Here is a 17,753-nt window from a genome sequence, read left to right as displayed (position 1 = left end):
GGCTGCACTGCCGTGCAAGCTCCATGAGGAACGGGGTGCCCGGCTGCACTGCCGTGCAAGCTCCATGAGGAACGGGGCGCCCGGCTGCACTGCCGTGCAAGCTCCATGGGGAACGGGGCGCCTGGCTGCACTGCCGTGCAAGCTCCATGGGGAACGGGGCGCCCGGCTGCACTGCCGTGCAAGCTCCATGGGGAACGGGGCGCCTGGCTGCACTGCCGTGCAAGCTCCATGGGGAACGGGGCGCCCGGCTGCACTGCCGTGCAAGCTCCATGGGGAACGGGGCGCCCGGCTGCACTGCCGTGCAAGCTCCATGGGGAACGGGGCGCCTGGCTGCACTGCCGTGCAAGCTCCATGAGGAACGGGGCGCCCGGCTGCACTGCCGTGCAAGCTCCATGGGGAACGGGGCGCCCGGCTGCTTTGCCGTGCAAGCTCCATGAGGAACGGGGCGCCCGGCTGCTTTGCCGTGCAAGCTCCATGGGAAACGGGGCGCCCGGCTGCACTGCCGTGCAAGCTCCATGAGGAACGGGGCGCCCGGCTGCACTGCCGTGCAAGCTCCATGGGGAACGGGGCGCCCGGCTGCACTGCCGTGCAAGCTCCATGAGGAACGGGGCGCCCGGCTGCACTGCCGTGCAAGCTCCATGAGGAACGGGGCGCCCGGCTGCTTTGCCGTGCAAGCTCCATGGGGAACGGGGCGCCCGGCTGCACTGCCGTGCAAGCTCCATGAGGAACGGGGCGCCCGGCTGCTTTGCCGTGCAAGCTCCATGAGGAACGGGGCGCCCGGCTGCACTGCCGTGCAAGCTCCATGAGGAACGGGGCGCCCGGCTGCACTGCCGTGCAAGCTCCATGAGGAACGGGGCGCCCGGCTGCACTGCCGTGCAAGCTCCATGGGGAACGGGGCGCCTGGCTGCACTGCCGTGCAAGCTCCATGAGGAACGGGGCGCCCGGCTGCACTGCCGTGCAAGCTCCATGAGGAACGGGGCGCCCGGCTGCTTTGCCGTGCAAGCTCCATGGGGAACGGGGCGCCCGGCTGCTTTGCCGTGCAAGCTCCATGAGGAACGGGGCGCCCGGCTGCACTGCCGTGCAAGCTCCATGAGGAACGGGGCGCCTGGCTGCTTTGCCGTGCAAGCTCCATGAGGAACGGGGCGCCTGGCTGCACTGCCGTGCAAGCTCCATGAGGAACGGGGCGCCCGGCTGCTTTGCCGTGCAAGCTCCATGAGGAACGGGGCGCCTGGCTGCTTTGCCGTGCAAGCTCCATGAAGAACGGGGCGCCCGGCTGCACTGCCGTGCAAGCTCCATGAGGAACGGGGCGCCCGGCTGCACTGCCGTGCAAGCTCCATGAGGAACGGGGCGCCCGGCTGCACTGCCGTGCAAGCTCCATGAGGAACGGGGCGCCCGGCTGCACTGCCGTGCAAGCTCCATGAGGAACGGGGCGCCTGGCTGCACTGCCGTGCAAGCTCCATGAGGAACGGGGCGCCTGGCTGCACTGCCGTGCAAGCTCCATGAGGAACGGGGCGCCCGGCTGCACTGCCGTGCAAGCTCCATGAGGAACGGGGCGCCCGGCTGCACTGCCGTGCAAGCTCCATGAGGAACGGGGCGCCTGGCTGCTTTGCCGTGCAAGCTCCATGAGGAACGGGGCGCCCGGCTGCACTGCCGTGCAAGCTCCATGGGGAACGGGGCGCCCGGCTGCACTGCCGTGCAAGCTCCATGGGGAACGGGGCGCCCGGCTGCACTGCCGTGCAAGCTCCATGAGGAACGGGGCGCCTGGCTGCTTTGCCGTGCAAGCTCCATGAGGAACGGGGCGCCTGGCTGCTTTGCCGTGCAAGCTCCATGAGGAACGGGGCGCCCGGCTGCTTTGCCGTGCAAGCTCCATGGGGAACGGGGCGCCCAGCTGCACTGCCGTGCAAGCTCCATGGGGAACGGGGCGCCCGGCTGCTTTGCCGTGCAAGCTCCATGAGGAACGGGGCGCCTGGCTGCTTTGCCGTGCAAGCTCCATGGGGAACGGGGCGCCCGGCTGCACTGCCGTGCAAGCTCCATGAGGAACGGGGCGCCTGGCTGCACTGCCGTGCAAGCTCCATGAGGAACGGGGCGCCCGGCTGCACTGCCGTGCAAGCTCCATGAGGAACGGGGCGCCTGGCTGCACTGCCGTGCAAGCTCCATGGGGAACGGGGCGCCCGGCTGCACTGCCGTGCAAGCTCCATGAGGAACGGGGCGCCCGGCTGCTTTGCCGTGCAAGCTCCATGAGGAACGGGGCGCCCGGCTGCACTGCCGTGCAAGCTCCATGAGGAACGGGGCGCCCGGCTGCTTTGCCGTGCAAGCTCCATGAGGAACGGGGCGCCTGGCTGCTTTGCCGTGCAAGCTCCATGGGGAACGGGGCGCCTGGCTGCTTTGCCGTGCAAGCTCCATGAGGAACGGGGCGCCTGGCTGCTTTGCCGTGCAAGCTCCATGAGGAACGGGGCGCCCGGCTGCTTTGCCGTGCAAGCTCCATGAGGAACGGGGCGCCTGGCTGCTTTGCCGTGCAAGCTCCATGAGGAACAGGGCGCCCGGCTGCACTGCCGTGCAAGCTCCATGAGGAACGGGGCGCCTGGCTGCACTGCCGTGCAAGCTCCATGAGGAACGGGGCGCCCGGCTGCACTGCCGTGCAAGCTCCATGAGGAACAGGGCGCCCGGCTGCACTGCCGTGCAAGCTCCATGAGGAACGGGGCGCCCGGTTGCTTTGCCGTGCAAGCTCCATGGGGAACGGGGCGCCTGGCTGCTTTGCCGTGCAAGCTCCATGGGGAACGGGGCGCCTGGCTGCACTGCCGTGCAAGCTCCATGGGGAACGGGGCGCCCGGCTGCACTGCCGTGCAAGCTCCATGAGGAACGGGGCGCCCGGCTGCTTTGCCGTGCAAGCTCCATGAGGAACGGGGCGCCCGGCTGCTTTGCCGTGCAAGCTCCATGAGGAACGGGGCGCCCGGCTGCTTTGCCGTGCAAGCTCCATGAGGAACGGGGCGCCCGGCTGCTTTGCCGTGCAAGCTCCATGAGGAACGGGGCGCCCGGCTGCTTTGCCGTGCAAGCTCCATGAGGAACGGGGCGCCCGGCTGCACTGCCGTGCAAGCTCCATGAGGAACGGGGCGCCCGGCTGCACTGCCGTGCAAGCTCCATGAGGAACGGGGCGCCCGGCTGCACTGCCGTGCAAGCTCCATGAGGAACGGGGCGCCCGGCTGCTTTGCCGTGCAAGCTCCATGAGGAACGGGGCGCCCGGCTGCACTGCCGTGCAAGCTCCATGAGGAACGGGGCGCCCGGCTGCACTGCCGTGCAAGCTCCATGAGGAACGGGGCGCCCGGCTGCACTGCCGTGCAAGCTCCATGAGGAACGGGGCGCCCGGCTGCTTTGCCGTGCAAGCTCCATGAGGAACGGGGCGCCCGGCTGCTTTGCCGTGCAAGCTCCATGAGGAACGGGGCGCCCGGCTGCTTTGCCGTGCAAGCTCCATGAGGAACGGGGCGCCCGGCTGCACTGCCGTGCAAGCTCCATGAGGAACGGGGCGCCCGGCTGCTTTGCCGTGCAAGCTCCATGAGGAACGGGGCGCCCGGCTGCTTTGCCGTGCAAGCTCCATGAGGAACGGGGCGCCTGGCTGCTTTGCCGTGCAAGCTCCATGAGGAACGGGGCGCCCGGCTGCACTGCCGTGCAAGCTCCATGAGGAACGGGGCGCCCGGCTGCTTTGCCGTGCAAGCTCCATGAGGAACGGGGCGCCCGGCTGCACTGCCGTGCAAGCTCCATGAGGAACGGGGCGCTTGGCTGCTTTGCCGTGCAAGCTCCATGAGGAACGGGGCGCCTGGCTGCACTGCCGTGCAAGCTCCATGGGGAACGGGGCGCCCGGCTGCTTTGCCGTGCAAGCTCCATGAGGAACGGGGTGCCCGGCTGCACTGCCGTGCAAGCTCCATGAGGAACGGGGCGCTTGGCTGCTTTGCCGTGCAAGCTCCATGAGGAACGGGGCGCCCGGCTGCACTGCCGTGCAAGCTCCATGGGGAACGGGGCGCCTGGCTGCACTGCCGTGCAAGCTCCATGGGGAACGGGGCGCCTGGCTGCACTGCCGTGCAAGCTCCATGAGGAACGGGGCGCCTGGCTGCACTGCCGTGCAAGCTCCATGAGGAACGGGGCGCCTGGCTGCACTGCCGTGCAAGCTCCATGAGGAACGGGGCGCCCGGCTGCTTTGCCGTGCAAGCTCCATGAGGAACGGGGCGCCCGGCTGCACTGCCGTGCAAGCTCCATGAGGAACGGGGCGCCTGGCTGCTTTGCCGTGCAAGCTCCATGGGGAACGGGGCGCCCGGCTGCTTTGCCGTGCAAGCTCCATGAGGAACGGGGCGCCCGGCTGCTTTGCCGTGCAAGCTCCATGAGGAACGGGGCGCCTGGCTGCTTTGCCGTGCAAGCTCCATGAGGAACGGGGCGCCCGGCTGCACTGCCGTGCAAGCTCCATGGAGAACGGGGCGCCCGGCTGCACTGCCGTGCAAGCTCCATGAGGAACGGGGCGCCCGGCTGCACTGCCGTGCAAGCTCCATGAGGAACGGGGCGCCCGGCTGCTTTGCCGTGCAAGCTCCATGGGGAACGGGGCGCCTGGCTGCTTTGCCGTGCAAGCTCCATGAGGAACGGGGCGCCCGGCTGCTTTGCCGTGCAAGCTCCATGAGGAACGGGGCGCCCGGCTGCACTGCCGTGCAAGCTCCATGAGGAACAGGGCGCCCGGCTGCTTTGCCGTGCAAGCTCCATGAGGAACGGGGCGCCTGGCTGCTTTGCCGTGCAAGCTCCATGAGGAACGGGGTGCCCGGCTGCACTGCCGTGCAAGCTCCATGAGGAACGGGGCGCTTGACTGCTTTGCCGTGCAAGCTCCATGAGGAACGGGGCGCCCGGCTGCACTGCCGTGCAAGCTCCATGGGGAACGGGGCGCCTGGCTGCACTGCCGTGCAAGCTCCATGGGGAACGGGGCGCCTGGCTGCACTGCCGTGCAAGCTCCATGAGGAACGGGGCGCCTGGCTGCACTGCCGTGCAAGCTCCATGAGGAACGGGGCGCCTGGCTGCACTGCCGTGCAAGCTCCATGAGGAACGGGGCGCCCGGCTGCACTGCCGTGCAAGCTCCATGGGGAACGGGGCGCCTGGCTGCACTGCCGTGCAAGCTCCATGAGGAACGGGGCGCCCGGCTGCTTTGCCGTGCAAGCTCCATGAGGAACGGGGCGCCCGGCTGCACTGCCGTGCAAGCTCCATGAGGAACGGGGCGCCCGGCTGCACTGCCGTGCAAGCTCCATGAGGAACGGGGCGCCCGGCTGCACTGCCGTGCAAGCTCCATGAGGAACGGGGCGCCCGGCTGCACTGCCGTGCAAGCTCCATGGAGAACGGGGCGCCCGGCTGCACTGCCGTGCAAGCTCCATGAGGAACGGGGCGCCTGGCTGCACTGCCGTGCAAGCTCCATGAGGAACGGGGCGCCTGGCTGCACTGCCGTGCAAGCTCCATGAGGAACGGGGCGCCCGGCTGCTTTGCCGTGCAAGCTCCATGGGGAACGGGGCGCCTGGCTGCTTTGCCGTGCAAGCTCCATGAGGAACGGGGCGCCCGGCTGCTTTGCCGTGCAAGCTCCATGAGGAACGGGGCGCCCGGCTGCACTGCCGTGCAAGCTCCATGAGGAACGGGGCGCTTGACTGCTTTGCCGTGCAAGCTCCATGAGGAACGGGGCGCCCGGCTGCACTGCCGTGCAAGCTCCATGAGGAACGGGGCGCCCGGCTGCTTTGCCGTGCAAGCTCCATGAGGAACAGGGCGCCCGGCTGCTTTGCCGTGCAAGCTCCATGAGGAACGGGGTGCCTGGCTGCTTTGCCGTGCAAGCTCCATGGGGAACGGGGCGCCTGGCTGCTTTGCCGTGCACTTGGGCCCAGGCCCTCATGTCCCTGGTCCTTGGGCTCCTCAACACCTTCGTTCCATTCCCCGGGGATGTGGCCGACCTGGCGAGTTGGTGCTTGGGGTGGTGCTCAGCACTGCTTGCCTTCCTCCTTGGCAGCTGGTCTTCGAGGCTCTCCGGAGTGGGTACTTGGGCGACATAGCCTTGGACGATGTCACCATGCGAGCCGGAGCCTGTGGGCCCCAGGAGTCCTGCTCATTCGAGGCCAATGCTTGTGGCTTCTCCTCCAGCTGGCAGTACCTGTGGGCACGGCAGAGCAATGCCACTGGCACTGCTACCGCTGGCCCTCCCACGGACCACACCCTAGGGACGGCCCGAGGTAAAGCAGCCCCGGGCTCTGCAGGGGAGGGGGAAGTGTGTCTGCCCTACCTGGGCCCGGCAAACGGCCACGCATGCTGCCGGCAAGCACAGCACGGCCCCAGCCACAGCTCTCCTCCTGTGGGCCTGATTGCAGAAGGCAGCTCCTCATGCCATGGGGCTGTGCCTGGTACTAAGGTCTGTGGAAGAGCTGGTGCCGCAGGCGGAGCCCATGTGCAAGTGGCAGGAATGCTGCAGTGTGGACTCGGTCCCCAGGATACTGCAGGGCCACGCCTGGGGAGGTGAAGGACTCGCAAATGCTTATCGGATAGTCAACATGCTAGTCAAGGAGTCGCTACCCCCCTTGCTGCCTTTAGCAGAAAGAAGGAGGAAGAAGTAGGGGTATTTCCAAGGGGCAGCACTGCTTGAAGCCTGGGCCCAGACCCCGGGCTCCACTCAGCACGGCCGCTTTGAAACACTGCGTGCAGTCCAGGGCCATCTGGGGTGTCCCCAGGCTGCACGCAGTGTTTCAAAGCAGCGGTGCTGCGTGGAGCCCAGGATCAGCTGCCACTTTGAAACACTGCGGGGAGCCTGGTGTCAGGCTATTTGTGGTGTTTCAAAGTGGCAGCATGTGGAGCCCGGGATCAGCTGTCCCCACCTGATTCCAGGCTCCACTTGGTGCTTTTGCCTTTGAAGTGTAGCAACAACCCTGCACTTCAAAAGTGGAATCGCCCTATTGACTAATCAAATAGTCAATGCAAAAATGCATCAACTATTCAAGTAGTCAATGAGTCGATATTTAACATCCTTAGCTGGGCTGAGGTGAGGAGTGGGACACGGGAAGGGAGCCCCTGTGGCACTGAGCCAGTCCATGTCTAGGGCATTGCAAGGTGGCCATGCCATGCTGCTCTCCTGGGCTGAGCCAGTGCCATTTGCCAGGGGGCTGCACTGAGAGGGGCAGGGACCAGTCCCACCTTCTTAGGGGGCTGCACCAGAGGAAGCAACTCCTGGGCTTTCAGAAAGCAGACACTGGGGCTTACGTGCCATTTGGCACTGCAGCGATAAGCCGGCTGGGGCTAGCTGGGACCCAGGGCTCCGGAAGGTGCCAAGGACAGACCGTGGGAAGAGTGTGTTAAGGGCAGAGGATATCTGCTGTGGGGGGCACGTTTCAGAGGGATAGTGGCAGGCCAGTCTGTGTCAGCAAAACTCCTCAAGGTTTTGGTGCGGTGGGAAGCTTGGGGCTGGACTTGGTTTTCTCCCTTTGCCCAGCCGGGGCTCTGGAGGGCTGATGGAGCTGCCAGCACATGCCTCGGGAGGAGGCGCCAAGGGCTGGCCAGGCCAAAGGAAGTGCAAAGGAGTAGCCACGACCCTGTGACAATCTCTAGCTGGGCTGATAGGGAGAGCTCTGCGAGCCTGTGAGGCCACGTGGGTTCAGACTCACAGCAGGACAGTTATTCTCTGGCTTTTCCTCCCTGTGGCTCTAACACTGGGGCCCTTCCCTGCTTGGCTAGAAGGCTGGCCGTGTGTGCCTGGGATGGTTCTGGGGGGTCCATGTTGTGGCACTGCCAGGTGGGCCTGAGCCAGTCCATGTTAGGGCATTCCAAGGAGGCCAGGCCATGCTTGGTGCTGTGGGCCCAAGGGTCTCATTTCTGGGCCTGGAGTGATTAAGTGACTCTCGCTGCCAGGCTGATGCTTTTTGTTTTTCCCAGGATATTACATGATTGTTAACACCAGCAAGGGCTCCCTGCCCCACGGGCAAACAGCCACACTGAGCTCTGGGCAGTACAGGCCCCTGACTCATCCACGGTGCCTCTGCTTCTGGTACCAGCTCAGCCCCAGTGACCCAGGTGAGCCCAGCAGCCCCACCGTGTCCCTCAGGCTCAGAGCTGTTGGCAATGGAGGGAGAGCCACGAGGCAGAGGTGGATGGCTGGTCTGTGGTGGGCGTCAGGATTCCCAGGTTCTCATATTGGCTCTGTCACACACTTGCTGGGCCCTCCCTGGCCTCTGGTTCCCTCGTGCTGAAGGGAGCATCCCGACCCCCCACCCACAGCCTCGCAGAGAGTCTGGGCTGCTCACACCCAAGAATAAATTCCCCTGCCTCCAACTTGGGCCTGGCTGAGGTACATGCCTTGGGCCTGTGGGCACTGAGTCTCTGGGAGGCAAGTTTGCCTGGTCAGCTGAATGGCCTGGCAGTGTCTGGAACACCTGCCCCATGGGAATACTCGTGACAGAGCCTGGGGTCTCTCCATGCCATGACAGCCCCATTGCTCCAGTACGGAAATGGCCATGGAGTGGGGTAGGGCCCATCCAACATGTCCAGGCGAGGACCCAGGGCTTGGACTCCCAGTGGCCTGCATGTGGGGCTTTGGAGGAAGGGAGAGAGCAAGTTCCCAGGAAGGCTGCCAGTGCTGTGGTTTGGTGGCGCTGCCACTCCCTGCTCTGTGCCCCGGCGGCTGACCTTGGGAGATGCCCTCTCTCTCCACTGTGCTAGGTTCTCTGACAGTGCATGTGGAGGAGAAGGGGCTGCAGCGGAGTCTGTTCAGCGTGAGCTCAGTGCACGGGGACGCCTGGCACCGGGGTCAAGTGACTGTCCAAACAGCTGAGGCCTGGAAGGTGAGGCAGCCCTGGTGCTCGATGCACTGGCAGTAACTGTACGTAATGGTGAGCCGGGGCACTGAATGGCAGCCTGCCAAGCGCTCATCCCTCACCCTGAGAGCCCCTCTGCAAGAAGAGCCCTGCTCAGAGGGACTTCTCTTGGGCTGAACCTAGCCCTGCCCCTGGCTCCTCTGCAGCCAGCCGGCCCTGCCTGGTGGCTGGACTGGGCTTGTGTGGCTGCTGGGGGGAATGAAGGTCAAGCCCACCTCGGCGCTGGGCTCCCGCCTAGCCTAAGTGCTACACTGGGTGCCTGCCCATGGCACGTGGGGGTGGAAGGCCAGTGCAGACCTGGGTTAGTCCTGGGGACCATGCTGGTGTTGGGAGCCAGTGCAGCCATCAGGCTCTGGCCCAGCCTGCCAAAGAAGAGAGGCAGCGCAGTGCCCCATGGGTGTGCCTGGCCCCTCCCTTTCAGGTTCCATGAGAACGTGCCCAGCCCCAGTGGTGATGCTTGGCTCCACTGGGCCTCTTGCCTCACCTGCGCCTGCTCTCTGTGGCAGGTGGTGTTCAAGGCAGTGGGAGCTGGCGGCCAGCTCTCCTACATCGCCCTCGATGATCTGCACCTGCAGGCCAGCAGCTGCCCGGAGCCAGGTAGAGGAGCCGGGGGGCAGGTGTGGTCCAGACACAGCTCAGCAGGGCTGGGAAGGCTGGCTGGGGCCAGAGGATGAGCCAGGAGCACTGAGGGGGGGCAGGGCAGAGCAGAACAGGCTGCCGGGATGCTCCAGCTCCCAATGCTGTGGTGCTTGTGGGAGAGGCTGACCCACCCCATACCAAGCCCACAGGTAATCGTCCAGCTCGGGGGGAGGAGGTTTTGGGCAAAGGGGCAGAGGTGGGGCAGGGGTGAGGAATGCATCGGGGGAGTTGCCCTGGGCCTCATGCCTGGGACACTGGGGGAAGGGGGTTGCCCCAAGCCCTGTGCCCCCCTGTAAGGATGACCAAGCCAACAGAAGGAGACCGTGCTCAGCATTTGGTGGCACTGCGGGCTCCCATCCCAGCTTCATCTCGCTCTATGTCTGGTATCTGCTCCCCTGAACAGAGCTAGAGCTGCCATGGGACCAGCGTGAAGGCAGCCCTAGGTGCTGTGGCTCAGCTATCTCCCTCCCTAAGTGCAGCGCTCCAGACAGCAGCTTCATTCATGGCAGCTGCTGCTGCCGCTGGGGTCAGGGCTGGGTCCCTCATCACAGCACCAGGCTGGGGGCTGATGGGTTTTCCCAGCCTGGCAGCACCCGTTTTCCCAGCACAGATCCGTACAAGGGGCCCATGGTGAAAGCCCTGCAGCTCTTACCCAGCTGTACCCCAGGCACACAGGGATGGGGCTGCTCCACGAGGTCCTGCCCTGCTCCCCTCCTCACTCGGGCAGGGCCCAGGGGGTGCCCGGTGACATCATGAGCCCATGCTGTGTAATGGGGCAGGGTCTCTTGCTGGCAGGTTCCTGTGACTTTGAGTCAGATACGTGTGGCTGGACCAGCCCCTCAGATCCCACTGTTGGCAGCTATGCCTGGGGCTGGAGGAGTGGAATCAGTCTGGGCCCTGAGGTGGATCACACGCTGGGCACGACAGCAGGTGAGAGTCTCTCCTGGGAGCTGGCGCTGCTGGCTGGAGGCCTCCTGGGAGGGGCGGGGGGTCAATGATGGGTGGAGATGGGGAGCTGAACAGTAGCCCTCACCCTGCAGTCTGCCTGGGAGGATGTGGCAGAGACTGGGGAGGGAGGCTCAGGGAGATGCCTGCGCTAGTGCCCAGCATTGCCAGGAGCACTGGGCAGGAGCCTCTGGAAGGGCTTGTTCCTGAGGGCTGGGGTCCTGCAAGGACGATGGAGGCAGATTGGGGTTGGCTCAGCCATACCGGGACCAAGGGTCTAGTGAGACTGAACCCTGGTCCCTGGGACTGGCTGGAGAGGTGCTGATTGGCTCAGGAACTGGTCTGGGGCTGGCCGAGCTCTGTCCCAACTGCCTTGAGCACAGCGGCTCTGGCCAGTGCAGAATGACTGCAGCACCAGGCAGGGGGCCTTGGATGGGGAGGGCTGCAGTGCTGAGTGTCTCTCTGGCTGTGTGGTGCCCGCGGCTGTGGGCTGGTGTTTCTGGGTGCAATGAGCCAGCTCAAAGGACTGGCACTTCCCCACGGCACTCTGGCCCAGGCTGGGGGGCACTGCCCCCATGACGCTCTGGTCCAGGCTGGGGACCACCGACTTCTTCTGTAGATTCTGTTCCCAGGTTCCTAGCTGGGAGCAACTGGGCGCCATGCTGGGGGCAGCCTGGGCGAGAGACCTCCTGCCTATGGAGACCTGAGCTGCTAGACCTGTCTGGGTCTGGTCTCTGGCTGCCATTTTGTTCCCAGTGCCAGCGCGATCAGGAGGCAGCAGTGCCCTGTGCCCCAGCCCACTCAGCTCGGGAAACCCTTGGAGTGAGGGAGCCCAGTGGCCCTGCTATGTGGGTAGTGCCTTGGGAGCCCCCTCCCCAGCACGTGGAGCCCACGTGAGAGTCTGGGCATGGCTGGCAGAGGGACACAGGGAGATGAGGGCCGGGCAAAGCCCACCTGGCTTGTAAAAGGAGGCTGGCACCTCCACTCCTGCTGCATCTCCCCTGCAGGCCACTACGCTTACTTCGATGCCAGCGTGCTGGCTCCTGGGGGACATGTCGCCTGGCTGCTGAGTGAGCACCTGCCAGCCACTGCAGGTGCCTGCCTTTGGTTCTGGTACCACATGGACTTTCAGGAGCACTTCTGTGAGTGACCCTGGGCTTTCACCATACTGCTGGCATGGGGATGGGCAAGAGGCTGGACCAGCGGTAGGCAGGCACCCTCAGTTCTAGCTGAAGAGATGCAGAGCAGGGAGTCGGGCTCACAAGCCAAGAGTAACGTGGCAGCCAAGCTAGGGCTGGCCCGCTCTGACTGAGGGGCAGTCCCACCTCGCTGGGAAGAGCAGTTGCCCAAAGGCTTAGGGGGCTTGTGCCTGCTTGCTGGGAATGGCAGAAGAGGGGGTGATGCCAGGTGTAAAGCTGGAGCTGGCAGCCAGGCTCCCTGGGTTCTGTTTGTAGCCTTGACACTGACTGGTTGTGTGACCCTGGCAAACAACTACCCTCTCCAAGCCTCAGGTTCCCTTGCTGTTGGGTTTACCCCCCAGGGTCTGAGCCACTCTGGGCCCTGGGAGTGGTGGGGCTGCCATCCCTGGCTACTTGCACTATTCTCACATCCCCCCCTACCCTTCTCTGGAGCAGACAGCAGCGAGCTGAGGGTGAAGCTCTCCAGCACGGTGGGACAGCTAATGGTGTGGCGCACCCACGGGCACCAGGGCCACGGCTGGTGGAACAGGAGCATCCCAGTGCAGAGCGCCGTGGAGTTCCAGGTAACGGCAGGGAGCTGTCTGGGGAGTGGTGGCATGGGCCTGCCAGCAGCTACCCTGCCACTGCCCATGCAGCACTTCCAATGCGGAGCGGAAGCCAGCAGGAGAGTGGGGTGCTAGTGATGGAGGAGCCCAGCTGCTGGCTTACTAGGCAGGCTGAGTGCTGGGACCTCCCCACCACCGGCCGTTCCCTTTTGAAAGGAGGGTTGTGCACTTGGTGCCCCCCTCACACTGAGGCTGCGAGAAGCCTCAACCCTCTCCTTGCTCAGCCAGCCCCAGACGGGTACCCTCAGCACTGTTAAATCAGGACTTCTCTTAGCCACTGCTGAACCAGACAGTCCCTGCAGCCTGGGACTCTAGCGCGTCACTTTCTGCCCTGCTCAAGAAGCCTGACCAAGGTACATTTATTACCCAGTCCATGCTCCCCTCTCCCCCCCCCGGCCCTTTCCCAGACCATTGTGGTGAGGCATGAACAAGTTTTTATAAACTGAGCTAAGATTTTTTTCATGCACTTCACTCAAACCACACTGGCAACGTATCAAACAGAGAGTTGAAGTGATTGTAATGGCACAGAATTACATAAGAACGGCCGTACGGGGTCAGACCAAAGGTCCTTCTAGCCCAGTGTCCTGTCTGCCGACAGTGGCCAGCACCAGGTGCCCCAGAGGGGGTGGACCGAAGACAATGATCAAGCGATTTGTCTCCTGCCATCCCTCTCCAGCCTCTGACAAACAGAGGCCAAGGACACCATTTTATCCCCTGGCTAATAGCCTTTTATGGACCTAACCTCCATGAAATTATCTAGCTTCTCTTTAAACTCTATTATAGTCCTAGCCTTCACAGCCTCCTCTGGCAAGGAGTTCCACAGGTTGACTACACGCTGTGTGAAGAAGAACTTTCTTTTATTCATTTTAAACCTGCTACCCATTAATTTCATTTGGTGTCCTCTAGTTCTTCTATTTAGGGAACTAATAAATAACTTTTCCTTATCTGCCCTCTCCACACCACTCATGCTTTTACAGACCTCTATCATATCCCCCCTCAGTCTCCTCTTTTCTAAACTGAAAAGTCCCAGTCGCTTTAACCTCTCTTCATATGGGACCCGTTCCAAACCCCTAATCATTTTAGTTGCCCTTTTCTGAACCCTTTCCAAGGCCAAAATATCTTTTTTGAGGTGAGGAGACCACATCTGTACACAGTATTCAAGATGTGGGCGTCCCATAGTTTTATACAGGGGCAGTAAGATATTCTGGGTCTTATTTTCTAGCCCTTTCCTAATAATTCCTAGCAACCTATTTGCCTTTTTGACCACCGCTGCACACTGTGTGGAAGTTTTCAGAATTGCGCACAGATCAAAGCTAGTTACCTCGTAAAGGAGCTCCAGGCTAAATTCTATACACCAATGTCACCCTGATGGAATGCAGCATCTCCCAGGCTACCATACACGGCCAGGCTTTGGCCTTCTTTCCCAAGTCAATCCTTTGCTTTCCAGACCTCCAGCCAGGTGCTGAATTGTGGGGTCTGGTAGTGATGTCACAGCTCCCTTTTCCAGTTGATGGGGATGCCTCAGCAGTTTACAGAAAAGACAGGCACAAGATGGGAGTCCAATGGCAGATGAGCACATTGAGTTGAGGTCCTGCCAAGGCCAATTGTCTGTAGCCCCCAGACTCAAGATGCTCTTGCCTTGGGGGTTAGGATTGCCACTGGCTGGCTCTGGGGCACGACTGGGATGTTAAAGATCTGGTGGGTGGCACAGCAGGCTCCCTGCCTGCCCGAGCTCTGTGCAGTTTCCAGAAGTGGCTGGCATGTCCCTGCAGCCCCTAGGCCCAGGGGTGATCAGGGACACTCCTTGTCCTGCCCCTGCCCCCACCACTGGCTCTGCCGCTCCCATTGACTAGGACCCAGGGCCATGTGGTGCTGCCTGTGGACATGGCCAGTGTGCACAGCCACCTAACCACGCTGCTGTCTAGGAGCCAGACCCAGCTGCCACTTCTGGGCGCAGCCCAGAGCCAGGGCAGGCAGGGAGCCTTCCTAAGCCCTGCTGTGCTGCTGCTAGGAGTGGCCTGAGGGAAGTGCCACCGAGACAGAGCCTACACCCTGATCTCCCTCCTGACCCCACTCGCTCTGCCCTAAGGCAGAAACTCCCCTGCACCCGAGCTCCCTCCCAGATCTGCCACCCCCCCCACCAAACTCCATCCAGTAGCCTGCACCTCACACAAGCGACTGAGGGGGGAGGGCAGGGCCGAGCCTTGGAGAAGGGTCAGGATCAGACTGGAGCCTTGAGGTAGTAGGGGTGGGGGGGGGGGGGAGGCGCACACGTTAAGTTTTGTTCAGAGTTGGCAGCCTTACTCCGGGGCGCAGGGCTCGCCCTCCAGGCTCCATACTCTCTCCTGGGTTGTGTGCAGCCCAGTGTCCCTTCCTCTGGAGCCACCCCATGCTGGGGCTAACATCTCCCTGCAAGGAGACGTCTCCTCTCCCTGCTTGCTCCTCTGCACTGAGCCTCAGGGGGGTTCCCCGCACACCCTGCAGATTGTCTTTGAAGTGGCCAGTGGTGCAGGGCCTGCTGGGGGGACCATTGCTGTGGATGACATCACGTACCGTACTGGAGTGGGCTGTCGTGGAGACGGGCTGGGACAGATGGAAGGTGAGGCCAAATCCCACCCAGCCAAAGGTGGGAGCAGCTGGGCCCTACTGCAGTGCCTCCCCCTGGTGCAAGCCCCTTGCATGGGGTGGAGTCGGGATCTGGCAGAGAAGTGAATCAATCACCCCACTTTGTATTGGACAGTAGAGGAAGAGCTTGGCCTGGAGCGCAGGAATCATCTCTCCCTGTACTGGGGAGGCCACGCTGGCACGGACCAAGAGGAGGAACTGGGGCAGTGCTCCGGTGTATGGGGGGAGCAAGGCCAGCAGCAGGGAAAGCAGGTGACGGTGCCTGCTCACAGTGAGAGGGTGGGGGGATCCTGTGCTGGAGCTAGTGTCCCTGCTCTCCAGTTCAGGCTCCCCCGGAGAAGGCCTGGGGTGAGAATACCAGGATGGGAGGTTAAAAGTTAGCACAGGCAGCAAGTTCCTGCTGGCCCTCATCTCAGAGCTGGTGGAGTCAGACAGGGCTCAGGATGCCTGCGCTAGGCAGGCTTCTGCTCAGGTGACAGGACTGTTGGGAGCCAACTGCCATGGCCCACCTGATACAGACTGATTCCCCGAAACCAGGTGCTGAGGCGCACAGGGTTCTGACCTGGCAGCCATCTTCCATTGTGCTCACCATTGTTTCTGCTTGCAGATGGGAAGCCTACCAAAGGCTCAGTGGCAGCTCTGGTGATTGGCACGCTCCTGGCCATTGTATTGCTCCTGCTGCTAGCTGCCAGCACCTGCTACTGGCAGCAGCAGAGGGGAGCAGCAGGCAGGATCCTGGAGGAGAGAGGCATTAGCCAAGGCTTTGACAACATCACTTTTAGAGACGTAAGGAAGCCACTGCTTGGGCTGGGCGGAGGGGTGGAAAAGAGGGCCCATTAGGGGCTTTGCTAATTTGGCCAGCTGCTGCCTTTGGAGTTTGAGCATCAGGGGCACTAGGAAGAGAATCTGTGTCCAACAGCACCAGTCCTGGACCCCTCTACCAGTTCTTTCACTGGGCAGTCCGCAGGACTAGAAACTGCTGGGGGAGGAGGGCCAGTTTGCCAGCATTTCAAGAAGGGGGGCTGCTCAGCTTTGTGCTCATGTGGCAAGAAAGCAGGTCATGCAATGCCTCCTCTTTGGAGGAGAGCGGGACGTGGTGGTGGACGCTGCACATGCCAGTGCTGCTTCATGTTCTTCATGCCACAGGAGTAGGGGGTGTAGAAGCAGCAGCCGACTCACCTTTTCCTCCTCTCCTGGAGTTGGCTGGCTAGGACCAGCTGTACATGTCATTTGATTGGGCTTGAGCTAGTGACAACAAATTCCTGTTCACCTTTCTTTCCAGGACATGGTCACTATAACTCCACTGCCAGGAGATGGGGAAGCAGAGCCAGATATCAGCCTCCCACTGTAGGCACCTCCGTGTACTGTAGCTGCAATGACAGAATGGAAAGTGGGTCCTGCATGGCCACTTTCCAGTACAAGTGCTCTTAAACTGCTTTGCCCATTGGCTAAAACGGAAGCTTTAGTGGAGACAAACAAGGGCAGCTGGAGGGAGGAATACAAGTCCATTTTGGAACTTAGCAAGAGCATGAATACACTCCATGTAACTGAATTTCCTGAAGCACATTCAAGAGCTCATGAGTGCTGCCCTATTCGCCCAGTTTCCCCTCTTGTGTTGCCCTTTCCAACTGAAGAACTGTCCCCTTGATTTTATCTAAAATAAAATGGATTCTATCACAGAGTTCTGAAGACTGTACCACTTTGTTTCATTCAAATCAGCACTGTTTTCTCTGGTCACTTGCTTCCTGCTTTCCCCTGGACCAGGGAACCTGGCTATTTCCCCTCCATGCCTGGAGGAACCATACTGATACTGTGAGCAGGAAGCAGGCAAAACTATACCCTGGTGCCTGGCTGGGAGTGTGGGCATGGCCGAGGCACAGGACTAGTGTACAGAAAATGCAAAAGACAAAAGTTGTCTTTGATGGACTTTATTCCAAATGGCCCAAAGGGCTAGTCCTTGCTCAGTACCCCAGAAGGCGGCAAAAAACCTCCAGAGTCTCTAGCCAATCTGCCCTGGAGGATAATTCCTTCCCAACCCCAAATGTAGTGATCAGTTAGACCCTGTGCATGCAAGCAAGGATCCACTGGCCACTATGATTACATACTAGGGATGTGAAAGGTTAATCACTTACCAGGTTAACGGGTAAGCATCACCACAAACGGGGTGCTTGCTGGTTGTGATTAACCGGTAATCAGAGCTGACTTCAGTGACTGGGGGTCTGCTCCAGCCCCATAAGCCTGCTGCAGGCAGGGGCTGCTCTGACATCCAGAGCAGCCTCTGTCCATGGGAAACCCAGATGTCCTGCGGGCAGGGGGCTAGGAACAGGGAGTTGGCCGCAACACCAGTGCAAGTTTGGGAGCCCGCAGCCAGCCCCAGTGCCTCTCTCTTGTCTGAAAGTTCACTTCTGCTTGCAGCCCAGCAGATGGAACCAGCTGTTTCTCTTAGGCCAATAGGTGGCCTGTGCAACGTCTGAACATTGTTTCTTGAATGCTGTCCAAAGTGGCTGTGTTTCCTTCATCTGAAAGCACAATCACAGCCACTGATCTGGGAAGTGATAAGCAGGTTCCTCACCTCCTGAGAAAGATGAATCCCCTTGTGTCTGCCATCATTCTTGGCTCCTCTTAGAATCTGAGATGTGTGATCACCTGTCACAAGCCCCTTGGCACAACAGAAGTTAGCAAATGTGTGGAGCTGATTGTATGCTCATTTGTTACACTTACCAAATGCTTCTTACCTCTCCTCAGAGCCAGTTCTGTAACTCTATTAACTGGAGTGTCTGTGGTTTCATATCTTATGAGAACAAATCACCCTCCGAGGAATGGTTTTGAACAGATCCATTCATTCGTACTTGAAAATCCTGAGCATTTATATCCCTGATCTC

General features: G+C 61.8%; 1 protein-coding gene across 4 annotated transcripts in view; it reads left to right on the top strand.

Moving 5' to 3' along the window:
• The window catches only part of MAMDC4 (MAM domain containing 4), a 49,582-nt gene extending 31,829 nt beyond the window's left edge, over positions 1-17,753 (top strand). For 2 of the 4 annotated variants that reach the window (XM_075905725.2, XM_075905726.2), the window contains exons 21-30: positions 6,014-6,233; positions 7,921-8,058; positions 8,704-8,825; positions 9,365-9,455; positions 10,293-10,427; positions 11,450-11,584; positions 12,077-12,204; positions 14,731-14,845; positions 15,479-15,657; positions 16,154-17,753. In XM_075905725.2, the coding sequence (XP_075761840.2) occupies positions 6,014-6,233; positions 7,921-8,058; positions 8,704-8,825; positions 9,365-9,455; positions 10,293-10,427; positions 11,450-11,584; positions 12,077-12,204; positions 14,731-14,845; positions 15,479-15,657; positions 16,154-16,222 (1,332 nt within the window). In that variant the 3' untranslated portion in view covers positions 16,223-17,753. Of the gene's footprint in view, positions 1-6,013; positions 6,234-7,920; positions 8,059-8,703; positions 8,826-9,364; positions 9,456-10,292; positions 10,428-11,449; positions 11,585-12,076; positions 12,205-14,730; positions 14,846-15,478; positions 15,658-16,153 lie in introns of those variants that run through there. The other 2 variants (XM_075905727.2, XM_075905728.2) reach the window with 2 other exon arrangements.

Source organism: Pelodiscus sinensis, chromosome 23, assembly GCF_052426305.1.
Source record: "Pelodiscus sinensis isolate ZL-2025 chromosome 23, ASM5242630v1, whole genome shotgun sequence".
NCBI lineage: Eukaryota > Metazoa > Chordata > Testudines > Trionychidae > Pelodiscus > Pelodiscus sinensis.
The sequence above is the reverse complement of the archived record's forward strand: the minus strand, read 5'-3'. Positions and strand labels throughout refer to the sequence as shown.